The sequence below is a fragment of the Struthio camelus genome, chromosome 2, assembly GCF_040807025.1.
Source record: "Struthio camelus isolate bStrCam1 chromosome 2, bStrCam1.hap1, whole genome shotgun sequence".
Taxonomy (NCBI): Eukaryota; Metazoa; Chordata; class Aves; order Struthioniformes; family Struthionidae; genus Struthio; species Struthio camelus.
In genome coordinates, this window is record NC_090943.1 from 122,499,932 (window position 1) to 122,513,117 (window position 13,186).

Sequence of the window (13,186 nt, forward strand, 5' to 3'; positions counted from 1 at the left end):
ATCACTTGAAGAAAAAAAGGGAAGCTCGTATTGCAATAAAATGCACTTAAAGTGAACCACTTAACTGTGATTCAAATAGAGCGATAAGATGCCACCAGGACAAACTATATTACATGCAACAACCGGAAGACTTCTATTTTAAAATGCTCTTAAAGCCTTAGCAAGGAGTGATTTAATTTCTTTAACTCCCAGCTAATTACAAGAATTAAAATACTTAACATTCTCATTATGGCGGACAAGATCATTTGAACCCTTCACAAAATCATTAGCAAGGAAAAAGGATCCTGGCACTATTAAGAATCACAATGCTGGTAAGTGTCTACAGCCAAGGATCCAATGGAATGGACCTCTCCTCTCTCACTAATCCCCCATGCATCAACCCACTCGTCCTTTGGAGAAAATGAGACATAGTCTCACCTCTCTGATGAAGGACACATGTAAAAGAAGCAGCAGGAACCCACAGATTTATGCTGCTTACGCTATGCAGAGTTTCTTTTCTGCTCTAGCATTGAAGAGGAGAGAGAAAGGAGTACAAATGACTAGGAAGAAAGGGGAGTTTCATCTTAATTTCCTCCCCTAACCGAATGCTGGAGCGGAAGGACCACGAAGGTAGCACTGTTTTCCTTCTAAAATAGGATCAAGCAGTGAAGAACAGGGTATAAGAAGAGTATTGTGGATATAGTCAACGTCCAATAAACGATAGCTAAGTCACTTAGAATTACAATATCACTACCACGTCTATCTGCAATCACAACCATGAAATATCCACTCATTACGTGTTGAATGCATTTTTTTGTAAAGATTCTTTTAAAAAAAGTTTTCTAACTGCATAACACCAATAACCTGCCAGAATCACTAGTGTTTCATCTAGAAGATACATGCAGTGAGAGTTGAGTCTAATTTTTTAAAAGGTCCCCAGTTTTTACAGAAAGCATTAAGTCAGTACTGTTCTATATTTTGTTGCATACAACCGCACCTTTAAAGATAGTATATATTATATACTATCTGTAGTGTGTGTGTATACATATATATTACATATATATAAAATATATATATAATCTCAGATATATCTGAGATTACATGCTGATAATACAGGAAAGCAATTATTGCTCCAAAAACACCTCCATCCCAGAAAAACCCCAACCCCCTCCACCTTTGGAGTTAAATGCAGGATCTACATAGTTTTTGAATGTAATAAATCACAGAATGGGTGCCCAGGCATAAAATACTGTGTGGTAGAAAGAAAGTATTCTTCATTACTGGCTTCCTTTTAGCACATAAACACAGGGATTCGTAAAGGTGTCATTTGTCTGAAATGCAGTGAAGGAAGGAAAGAAAAGTCAGTCTCTAACCTCCTACCAGTACAGGAACCTAATTTAATTTTGAAACAAAAGGAACTAAATTTAACATTCTGAGACAGCCCCAGGATGTCCAAGGACAAAACTGAAGAACAGGAGTTGCTGAAGACATGCAGAACAATCTTGTTAAAGTTACCTGGAATCAGGATATTTTGTAAGCGTGGCCAAGCTGCTGGTATACATGTGCCCACCCACATCAATGTGAACTGGTGCGTTGGATTTTGTGAGCTGTGCTGGAGTGGGGATGCCTTGATTGTTCAATGGAGATGCAGGGGATCTAGTGATCAGAGGTCTTGACATATTGGGCCGACTGTCCTGTGAAGAGATAGATCTTGGGTTAATGATCTCCTTAATAACCTCACAGAAACCTCCAGTCTGGAGTTAATAGCACTGTCTCATAGTCTCATATGATTTGCAATTTTATTAAAGCGCAGACACATATTTGGCAATTTTAAAATCAATCCAGCTTAAAATCTTTCAACTAGCTATGTTTTAAATATGTAAAGCAGGGCAAAATGCAACGATACAACCCACAAAATAGAAAACAAGTTCAACAAAACAAGTTGTTCCTGAACACTGCTCACGACAGACAATCCATACCAAAAAAAAAAAAAACCACCCTCATTCTCATATTGAAAAGCTGATAAAGACCCCGAAAAAGATATTACTAGCTGTAGACAGACTACGAAAAGTACTATTTTCTTTAATTAAAACCACAGGCAGAATTTGTGTTCCTTCCCAAGCCCTCCGTCACTGCTACGCAGCCAGAACAGAAATACGAACCCTTAACTCCTCCATTCTGCGCACTCTTCTCTCGGTTTTCCAATTCACATGTCACGAAAACAGAAGCAGAAACACCTGGACTAGCCAACCGTTCATGTACTGCAGCACACTGGACATCGACAGCCTTTGAGAAAGACATTTTCCATTTAAAAATTATACATCTAGCGGCAGATGGCCCTGTGTGCCCCACACAGGCGGCAGGTCGGAGCGACTCCCCGAAGAAAGTAAGCTCGGAAAGTGGCCCAGCAGCAGATGCTTGCTGATTAAACCAACTTTTAGTCACAAAGGAAGAGATGTGAACGCTGGTAAACAGCGCACACTTAGTCTGTGCACGCGGCAGGGTGGGGCCCGGCAAAGTGATTTGCTGGAGCCAGTAAGGCAGGCTGTATTCAAAGCTCAGGATTAAAACAGAAATGTATTCGAGAGCGGTTTTGAGACAACTGCGCGTTCTACTGCAGGAAAGCTCCGCGCATGGTGGCATCTTCTAAAGGTGCCCTGAGAACGGAAAGCCCTCGCAAATTGCTAAGTTTTACATTTAAAAGGTAAGCAAAGCAGCAAGAAGCCAGATACACTTCTCCACAAAACTCTCTTTGTTCTTTCGACAGGTCTTTTAGCTGTGAAAGGTAATGGATTCTTTGTAAACACCTCGGCAGAGCTTGCTGCTAAACCTCGGAGAGGCAGAGAGCACAGCTGTGCGAGAGAATTACCCGGTGCTCGCATTAACCAAGTCCTTCTGCGTTTAAAACATCATTTATACATTTTTCACGGCTGTTAAAGATTCAGACTACAAAGGCAACATGAGCCAGGTAAGTGTCTAACTGAAATGATTTACAGGCCAATGTTGCACAATAAATCCAAGTAACACGTAACAAAAGGCATCTATAAACCACAAGGTACTTAACTAATTTTCTTTCATACACAAAAGCAAGTTTAGGTCAAACACTGATAAAAAAACTTAGGGGATGAAGTAAAAAACTTAGTTGAGATGTCAGGGAGGGTTCAAGGGATTTTTTCATGTTTCTTTATAAGCACAAGTTAATAAAGATTTTCAGAAATACCACTCTTAATCACCACTATTGCTTGAGGAGGTGCCTGCAGCGTGAAGACGACAAGTTCGGGCAAAATAAGGTACACACGCTATGCAAAACTAATGTCTGCTATAAATGCTATGTGGTACAATCACCACCCAAGATGCTACTGATCTGCAGTATGATATTTAGTAAGATAATGAAGAAAAAATTAAAAGGCAATAACTGAAAAAGTGAAAGTAAGACTGCAAGAAGACATATGAACTGGGTAAAAAACCATACATTTGATGAATAACAGGAAAGCAGCCTGTGGGGAAAGGAACATGTTTCAGTGCCTAAAAGCAGACAGACAATTTTAAATCAACAAAGGCGGCTGAGACTAAAACAAAACACAAATTCCATAACTTGTGTGAAATAGACAACATTACCTCCCTTATGAGGACCTTTTTTGTCAGAAAAACACAACCCTGTTACAATTTAGCACACTGCAGCACCATGGAGTCTGTAATAGTTTTTCAATTGGACACATCTACTGTATATCCTGCCTCAGGCTGCTCAGGAGAAAATGAACAGATTTGCAGGGTTAATATTGTAGTTAGGCTAAGACCTCATTCAGCATAGCTATGATAGTGCAGGATGTATGAAGCGGTAGAAAAACATGCAGTATAAATATCATTGCAAGGAAAGAAGATAGGTCGAAGAACTGTGGGCATTTCACAAGGCAAAAAAAAAAGCTGCCATTTATACAGAGCCTTATCTACTAAAACTCCCCCAAAATAAAAGCACTCTATAATAAAACCTTTGCTATCTTGTTTCACCCTCCTCCTTTTCAACATTCTCCCTTTCAAGTTATCCAACTTTATTTTGCCTCAGGAAAAGCTGCCTATATGCTCAATGTTTAGATATTAAACACAATAATGCTAACCTTCCCCAAACCTTAGTTCACAAAGCACTTTGTCCTGGATAAAACCCGTTCACTATTGTTTTGGAGATCACTCCAAAATTAGGCAATGGTATCTACTGCAGCTGCCCTAGAGAAATTCAATCAGAAGTGGGATTCAGAACTGGGTGCTTAAAACAGTTTCTTGTGTTCATGGCTTGCACCACATACAACATGGAAGATCGCTGTAGAAGATCATCAATGGACACAGAATTAAGACTATTTTGACACTTGTTTAACAGGTCAAACTGTTTTATCAGTTCAATTATAGAAGGCATAACGTGGGACGGAATAACAGCGTTTCTCAAGAAATTCACTGCTTCCATTAGTTACTGCAAGTATGGAAGTGAACAGGCTTACAGAACAGTAGGCCAAAATTGAAATTCCACCAAAACCAAATTAACCAAAATTAAATTTCCACTAACCTACAGTGATTACAAATATAATTCCTTAGAAACAACTACAAGAGCAGAGAAGGGAATCTCAGAAACTAAGTTTAACAGAATCTAATCTATTGATCACAAGCTATTTAGAACAGCTAAAGAATCAAAAGCAAAAAGGATCAAAATACTCTTCAGAAGCCTGTGTTAATGTGTTTGGTCTTATATAGGTCTCTTGCATGTAGAAAGGGGTTGTATGTGGCTCAAACACTGCTATTCTTGCACAGGAGGTCACAGAGATTGTTTTCTGCTTCAGGAACCGCACCAAGTTTATTCACAAGTGAGGCACAAAGCACAGCTGTACAGCATGTGCAGTAACCTTCCTAATCTGTTTTAATAGCCTGTTTTTCACTTGATACCTTTCTTTACAAATATTGAAATATTTACTTTGTTAACAATTAAATCTGAATAGGAAATTATAGGTTTTTACACCATTTCCTTTTGTCTGAAATGCTTAACATACCCTGTAAAATATTTATTATTATTAGTCCTCAAAGACTTTTTTCTGACCTCCTTTCAAAATGAGTCCCAATTTCAAATCCAAAATGGCTTTATTACAGAAACAGGACACTCAAGTGCTACTAATCTATATGCTAGGCGGGTTAAAGACAAGTTAATTTGAAAATATTTATCCCCTCGTGAGACATACCATTTTTGATTCAGCACAGAAGAATAATTCTCTATTTATTGGAGAAAAAAAGTTCGGGGCTCTTCCACTCTCCTGCTGACATTTGAAGGAGTCTTTCAACAACAAGGAGTCAATAGGCCCACGTTCTCTGAGCATACTTGAATCTGCTCTCCTTTTCCTCTCCAGGCAAGCCTTTCTGCCAACTCAACAGAAGGAAAAGAAGCCATTTCTGAAACTCCTCCCTGGGATTTACAGACATCCTTAGGATTGAAAAGTCTTTCCAGAAGAAGGGGACAGAGAAGGGGACAGAGAATCAGAGAAAAGCTCTTAGATCTCTTCTCTTCACCTTTTCTTCTATTCTACTGCTTCACCATCTCAGTTCAAGAATATTGATACAGAATAAGGCTTTACACCTGGGCTGAAATAATGCACCATCTGTAGGTCTGGGAATCACACTGATGCAACTGGTTTGCCAAAGAGCAACCTAGGAACTATGCCAATATTCTGGTGCAAGTGGAAGAAACTCAAGAGATCTGAAGAACATAAAGAACTATTACAACATGTGTATAAGTGTATACATCCAGGAAGACAGGAAGCTTTCCCTCCCCCCAGTATTCACTCATGTTAGGCTACTACAATTAGAAGTGGTTTCAGAAGTGTTATTTACACTTTGTGGTCTTGAGTAAAGTCATGCCAATTCCCTTCTTAAAATCAGAAACCTTGCCAAATACATACCACTACAAGACAACTGAGCTCACTCACTGGAGGACAGACACTGGAGTACAAAACATCCACTTGACTCACAAGATAGGGAGGATCATTTTAGGTTGCAGGCTAAGGCATTACTAGCTAGGATTACTATATCCAACACGCTCCACATGAATTAACCTAGCTCAAGCAAGTGTGTATATGTTCTTCAATACACTGTAGCCTCTGTATTCAGATTCTTGGATTACTGAATGCTTGCTGTCACAGTTTGCAGCCCAGCAAAGATGCCCAGCTTAGCTAACAGTCTTCAATTATCAGAGCTGGAAAAACCCCCCAAGATACATATTTCATACTTCCATGGATCTTTTGAGGGAGGTGAGGGCAAGCTTCTCTCACCTAGTCTGAACATCAGAAAGAACAATCATGCAATAGCTTATTGCAATGCATCCGATATCTGTATTCATTATCTTTTTTCTTTTTAATGACAGAAAGCCACAAATAGCATGTTTCACTTCACAAAAGCTTGGTGCCTAGGAACAACTTCAAGTGGCAACAGCAATCAAGATATTCACGTCAACCTCAGGTAGAAGTCTTGTCTGGATCTACGCAACCCACTTGACGGACAACAAATCCCACATGGTGAAAACTTTCAGAAGTTTAAGACACAAAACCCTATTTCTTCAGTACCAAGTAGAAACAATTAGAATTTCATGGATAGTCATTCATTCTGACCCTGAAATAGGCAGTAGACTGATGCTTAGGGGTACCCACGGGGATGTGGGAAGTCAGGGTCAAATCTCTCATCTGAACCAGGAACATTAAGATGACTCTCTCTCAGATTCAACTCCTGCAAAAGCGTCCTCATTTTGAGGACTCATTCTATCAAAATAAACATTTCATTAAAGATTTTTTTAATCTTGATCATCTCTTGCCACAACGCTTAAATAGGTAACCCCCCTGCTTTTTTGATTCAGCAAAAAGTCACCACAACAAAGAGGCTGAAGAAAGCATTTATTCAATGTAAATAATATCAGTACAGAACAAATATCACTTCTAGAAGGTGGAACAAGCACACAGAGATACAGAGCTATGCATACAGGAAGCTCAGACGCTCGTCCGGTCGGAAATGGAAAACCCAACTCCAGGCACCTCTACTGAATGGCAGCTTCCTTGCACAGCTGTGTCTGGCTATGGCCATAAATAGGCCATAGGTGACACTAGGGTGAAGGCACCGGGGTGCGCTGGGCCCCTGGACTCCCACAAGGTCTTCAAAGACAGCTTCACATCAGCAATAACATGGAACACGAGAACTGTACTTCGTTCTCCTAAGGCACACGCATGACATCAGTGCCTTTTCTTCTCTCTCACCTTCACTCTCCAAAGTGGAAAGAACAAGCCTTAGCTTTGGCCAAAAGTTTCTACACATGAGTGCATCCATGCCCTTTCTTCTGCTTCTTCACTCATACTGATGACCAGCAGCTCTCCAAGATGGCTGGACTGTACTGTTGCCACTGGGTCTGCAAAACAACAAAAAAAAATGCACCATTTTCCCCAGTCAAAGTATGCCTGCTGCACTATAACATTTTGTCTTTCATCAATATAATCTGTGAGAGCTCTTTCCCTTGCAGCTGCTGAGCTTTAGGACTTCTGATTCAGAACATTACAAGTTACATTTATTAAGCATAACTCCAAAACAATTGTGTTGGAGTGCTGTGTGAGGAACAGGCTTAAAACACCATCAGATGCAATTTAGCGCCATAGTAAGCTGAGATAGTAGCTCCCCTGAAATGCAGCAGTAGTAATAGACGTTACTTTAGACATCTGAAGGAAAACCTTATTTGACATCTTGAATGTCTGTCAACATCTAATGGAAGGTCAAGTTATTCTATACAAGGCAGTCAAATACAACGGAGAGCTTGAGAAGTTTGGAATGCTTCTTGAAGTGTTGAAGCACCTCAGTGCAGCAGAAAACAGACTACTATACTAACTGCTCGCTCCCACCACCACTCCCAAGTTTGCATCCCTCAGTAAATTTGCAGAAATACACGCAGTAAAATATTTTAGAAAGGTGGATGGCACATGACTGCCTGAGAAAAGGGACAGATACCCAGAGGTCATCATACCTAGCAAGTAAGGTATAGGCCATAATGAGAACAAATTAAACAAAACACTAGCTGAAGACTTTTCCTGAAGGCACTAGAAGGATTTTAGAACTGCATTTCCCTGCCTTTATGTCACGCAATCACCCAAATACAGACTTGAGCCTACAAAGGCAATGATGGACCTTGTCACACTGGACTGGCTATAGCAACAGTGACTGAAGCACTTACCTGTTAGTGCTTTAACTGCTCCTTCTTCCTGGCCCCAGAGGGAAGCACTGAGTCTGTCCCCAGCAGAAAGGGGTGCCTCCATCCACATCCAACATGTTGGCTGCTCACGGCCTTGTCCAGGGGACCTGGGCAATCTTGAGTGCGTGTGCTGGCTCAGCGCTTGAAGTGCCAGGGAGGACGCGGTTGCACTTCCTTAGCATAACTAACCTTACTAGGATTTCAGAGCAGATCAGGACCTAGAATAAATGCTACAGATGCAGAGAACCAAATGCAAGGCAAGAGTCCATAGAAAGTGAGGTATTCACACTGGATGGAGAGTGCTGCCTACGTGGAGACTGATGACACTTAAAGGTGACCTTGGACAGGAGCTTGCTGAAGACGGTTTGAAAATACCAACCCCCAGGTGAACAGTAGCTGAATCTGTAGCACATTAACTCAAGCTTCAGCAGAACAGCTCTAACCACAACTTTAGCAGAAAGCGGCCACTGAGAGTTTAAGAACATCTGTAACTTCAGAAAAAGGATTTAGGGATAAGGGCAGGAGTCAAATAAGGAGCTATGCTTATACCAATACTGTAATACAGGTGAGTCCAAAAAATCTAGAAAAAGTCAAGTTCACAGAAGCTTTCTCCATCTTTTCAGGTGTTTACAAAATTCCTGAAGATTCACCTAAGCCTTGGAACTGTAAACAAAAGTTTAACTCCTCCCTCAAGATAATCTTCTATAAAGAGTAAGAATTTATAGAGTAACTCAGCAAGGCCCTTACTTGTTTGGGTAAACCTAAGCATAGCTGAGGCCAGCCCAAATTCTTGAATTCATTCCATTCATGCAGCACTTCTGAAATAAAACTCTTCTTCCACACTGCCTACCCATTTCTTGCTGTATATACCTTCTTTACTTTGGTCAAGTAGGTGGTAAATGCAGCTGGACTTAATCCCATACCCTAGCCAGGAAATTCTGTATTTATCCAGTTCACTGTGATTATATATATCAACATATAACATGGAGATCCAGCCCAGATTTCCCCCCCCCCCCCCAATACTTCAGTTTCATAATGGAGTAAGCTTCTTTCTAAGGCCTTCAGACTTGCTTCTGATTTGATTCTTACTCAGGAAAAGCGGCAATTTAATTTACAAGCAAAACCGGATTTGAAAGTTGCTCTCAATTGCTACACAACATCCAATTGCCCACCCGACACTGTGTAATGACAGGGTGGTTATACCTCTCCAGCATGCATCAGTTGGAAACCTCCCATAACCATGCTGGAGAGCACAGCATTTTGATGCACGAGGACGTCAGATCAAAGGTCAACAGACCTGCTGCGCTGCTTCTCATGGTGCTTTATGATAGGGAAAGGCCAGATACCTGTCACTGCAAGGCGTTTGTTCCATGAGGAGTTTGTCTATTCTGCACAGGCTCCTACTCCAGATGACAATAAAACTGATTTAGAAGTGACCAAAAGGAAGATAAATTCCTCAGCCTGAGCTTTCCCTAACCACACAGGCCAAGCCCAAAAATATTTCAAGAAGCACAAAGCCTTTATCCTCACAGACAAACAGACGCTACCAGATATGGCACAAACTATTACAAGTCCATAGCTGCCAACAGATCCCTCAACCTCAATGAAGTTTCCGGTAATCTTGGAGCCCTCTTTTTATTTATTTTTATTTTTTATTTTTTTAATAAAACAGTTAACAAGATGAGTAGTCCCTGGGAAAGACACTGCAAGGCCCAAAGAGCTCTTAAGAGCCTGGCAGCCCTGCCCACAACACTACAGCTGATACAAAAGTCTATTTCTGCTGCCCCGAGGACAGTTTCATTTACTTTCCTTTAAAGCTGAAAAATAGGTCACTCCTCTTCTCTTGCCTCTATCAGACCTCAGGAAATAGAGACAGCATGAATTTACCTGTACTTCATATGAAAGCAAGCACACAAAGAAAGTGTCACCTTTTGGCAAAGGATAGCGACGACAGACCAGTTCTCCCCTGCTTTCCTTCTGGTAAACAGCAGCAGCACCAATTCAAACATCTTGGACCGCTTCATTCCTGCTGTAACAGGTGTCATCTGCAAAAGTACTTGCAAGCCACATATCTACATACCCTGGGACTTCATCCAGACTCTATTCCTCTTCCTTAAAAAGCAGCAGCTGCTTGGGCAGCGGCTTAAGACAACATTTCCTCCAGGTCCTGGGAATGGCCCCAACCAGAGCAGCCAAGGGCTTCTGCTGCTGTTGCTGCCTCTGGAGCAGGTGCTGGAGGGCAAAAGGGATCACCCAGCCTTCCCCTGCACCTGTGAAAACCAGCACACACCACCACACCAATCCCAGCTGCAGATACATGGTGCAGAGGCTGGGAACAGATGAGGGAAGGGGTAGGGGAGGTCTGGACACAGGAATCCATCTTCCACCACTGAAGCTGGATGCCCTGTAGTTTAAGGTGGTTGCATTAATAATATCATAGTTTTTGTCAGAGGTCTTACTCTAATTATTCAAATTATTGCTTTTTATCCACTTTTAGCAGGCACGCTGTTCGTATTTAAGAGTATTTACACAAGAAAAGCTGAGGAAAAACACTCCCTTCCGAATTTAAAAAGGAAAAAACTTCTGTTTGCCAGAACCATGCTGGTACATTTGAATGCAAAGCTAAACAACTCCTTAAAGATGATATCAAAATCTAAGGCAGGAGAAAAACACCAATTACATTCTTGTATGGAGTTTGCAATTTGTCCTATAATCTTATGATGAGAAGCTACACCAAAAAACCCCAAACATTGCTAAAATCTGTTGTCTTTGCAAGTTAAGATTTTATCAGGGCATGAATGAAGATTAACATCATGAATTGCACTCATATCTGAAGATTCTAGGGACCCAGAAAAAATTGCAGACTTCAGTGGGATGGACTGTCACTAACTGTCAGAATTTGAGAAATTGACTTTTTAACGTTTGACTCAAACGGCACAAAAAATAAGCTCATACTATCTCATTTAAAGTTAATTTACACTACAGTTTGAATAGCACCTGCCCTTGGGTATGTTCCAGAAGAACGTCTACCTCTTCACAAAGTGAGGCTAACACCCACTGTAAAACTTCCAGAGGTGCATTAGATGTCTGTTCTCCCCCTAGCAATTTCACTCTTAGAAGCAGAAGGAACGCTGCCAGTTACAGCCTGTGCTGAGGAAACATGAGTTATAATTTTACCCTGGGAAAATTGCTGAACTGGGAGCTTCTGGTGTGGCACAGGTCTTGCCTTCGCAATCCAATGGTTCTTTTGATTCAGAGAGGCTTTGAAAGGGTGGTGATGAAAAACATAGCCTCTCCCTTTGAATCAGCCAGCCGCCTGCTTTCCTTTGCACTTTTTAAATTTGTTTTATTAATTTGCCTACGAGCAGAAAGAGATAATACTGACCCATCTAGAGAAGATGCATTTTTTGGACATATCAACAGAATATTGTCAACTTCAGATCAAACAAATAAGAAAATTCCAGAGAGTCTCAAGAGCTTTATCTGAAATCAGCTCACTGGACTTTGGGGAAAACAACAAAACAAAAAACCCTTTATTAGCTCTTCTTGCCATATGAAAATGCAAAAGGAAAGGGACAAAATATAAGGAACCAATAAAACTGTATACATGAAATGCTGCAACACACAAAAGCTCTAAGCACTCTCCAGATGTTTCTGGCAGCAACCCATAATAAAATCATAAGACTGAATCGTAATTTTGGAGACACTATGTCCACTTAGTAATTATGAGACTAGACAATAAACCAGATAGCTTCATCCACAGCCTAACTTCAAGGGGGAAAAAGGCACAAAAGGCTTTAAAAACCATACATTAATAATTATGTAATTGAACATAAAGATATAAACAGATCTGCACTTTCGACAGTTACAATTCAGGCTGGTACAGAATTAGAAACAGTATGAAATTGAAGGCTTAAATTATACACCCTTCGCACTAGGACTGATGCAACGCAACACTATGGGCAAAAGTGACCGATTTTGGGAGAGCCTTGTCCCGTTGCTGATTTTCCTCCTCTCTCCTCACTTCCCCTCCCAGTAGGTCATTGGTGTTGACCCAAGCAAAGCAACACCACCAGCCCTCAAAAGGGATCACCTACCGAAATCCAGCAGAGACTGCCAAGAGGGAGGACAGCACAGAGAAGTGATAAAAACCAAACTTACTGAAACAACAGGCTTTTTAGAAGTCCCTGTTAACATGGGCTGCGATAAAGTGTTTACTCAGCTCTAAAGTGATCCTATGCATTTCCAGGGTTGGTTAGAACTTTCCTCTTGTGATTCTCATGAAAATTATCAGCCTACATGTTTTGTAACAAGCAAGAGAATGAAAAAGTCCAAACGCTATCATGAGAGAAATCTTATTATTTATCATTAGCTATTTCAAAAGGCACACAGGTTACTTAACACCTAAGGACACATGGCATAACAATATACAGGTGCATAGTGCTATGGGACAGGAAATAGGCTCGCGATAAAAATATGCGTATGAGGGTCACACAGTACCTGAGGCCCCAGGAGAGCTCTCTGAGTGGGCTATGCACGCACCACACGAGGTACAGCAGCTGTCCTAAAAACCATGAGCAACCTAGATACCTGCTTAACACCCCCCCAACCCCTACTAAGATCTGATCATCTTTGCATTTTAAGGCCCTCCAAAGAGTACGTATGCTTTTCGGCAGCTGATAGAAAGGGGGCAATGTCCTGTATACATACAGTCCTGATTAAATTCAAAAGGCTCTCTAATGCAGTAGCACAATGAAAGATTTTTAGTTTACTTTTCTGTTTTTCTGAGGTTTTTTTAAGCACTGAGAACATATTTTGGGGATGAAGAGAGAAAAGGAATGATGCACATAGGACTACTGGGGTCAAGTGGTAGTTTTTCTGGTTGGCTCGAAGGGCATGATTTGAGGAAGGGAGAACACAGTATTCTGCTCTGGAAGGCAAAAAGTGTGCTTG

At 41.0% G+C, this 13,186-nt stretch overlaps 1 protein-coding gene across 1 annotated transcript in view; it reads right to left on the reverse strand.

The window, feature by feature from the left end:
- KCTD1 (potassium channel tetramerization domain containing 1) overlaps positions 1-13,186 on the reverse strand; it is a 70,001-nt gene that overhangs the window by 33,133 nt on the left and 23,682 nt on the right. Inside the window, exon 2 of the mRNA XM_068932419.1 lies at positions 1,495-1,673. Coding sequence (XP_068788520.1) covers positions 1,495-1,673 — 179 coding nt within the window. The remainder of the gene's footprint in view (positions 1-1,494; positions 1,674-13,186) is intronic.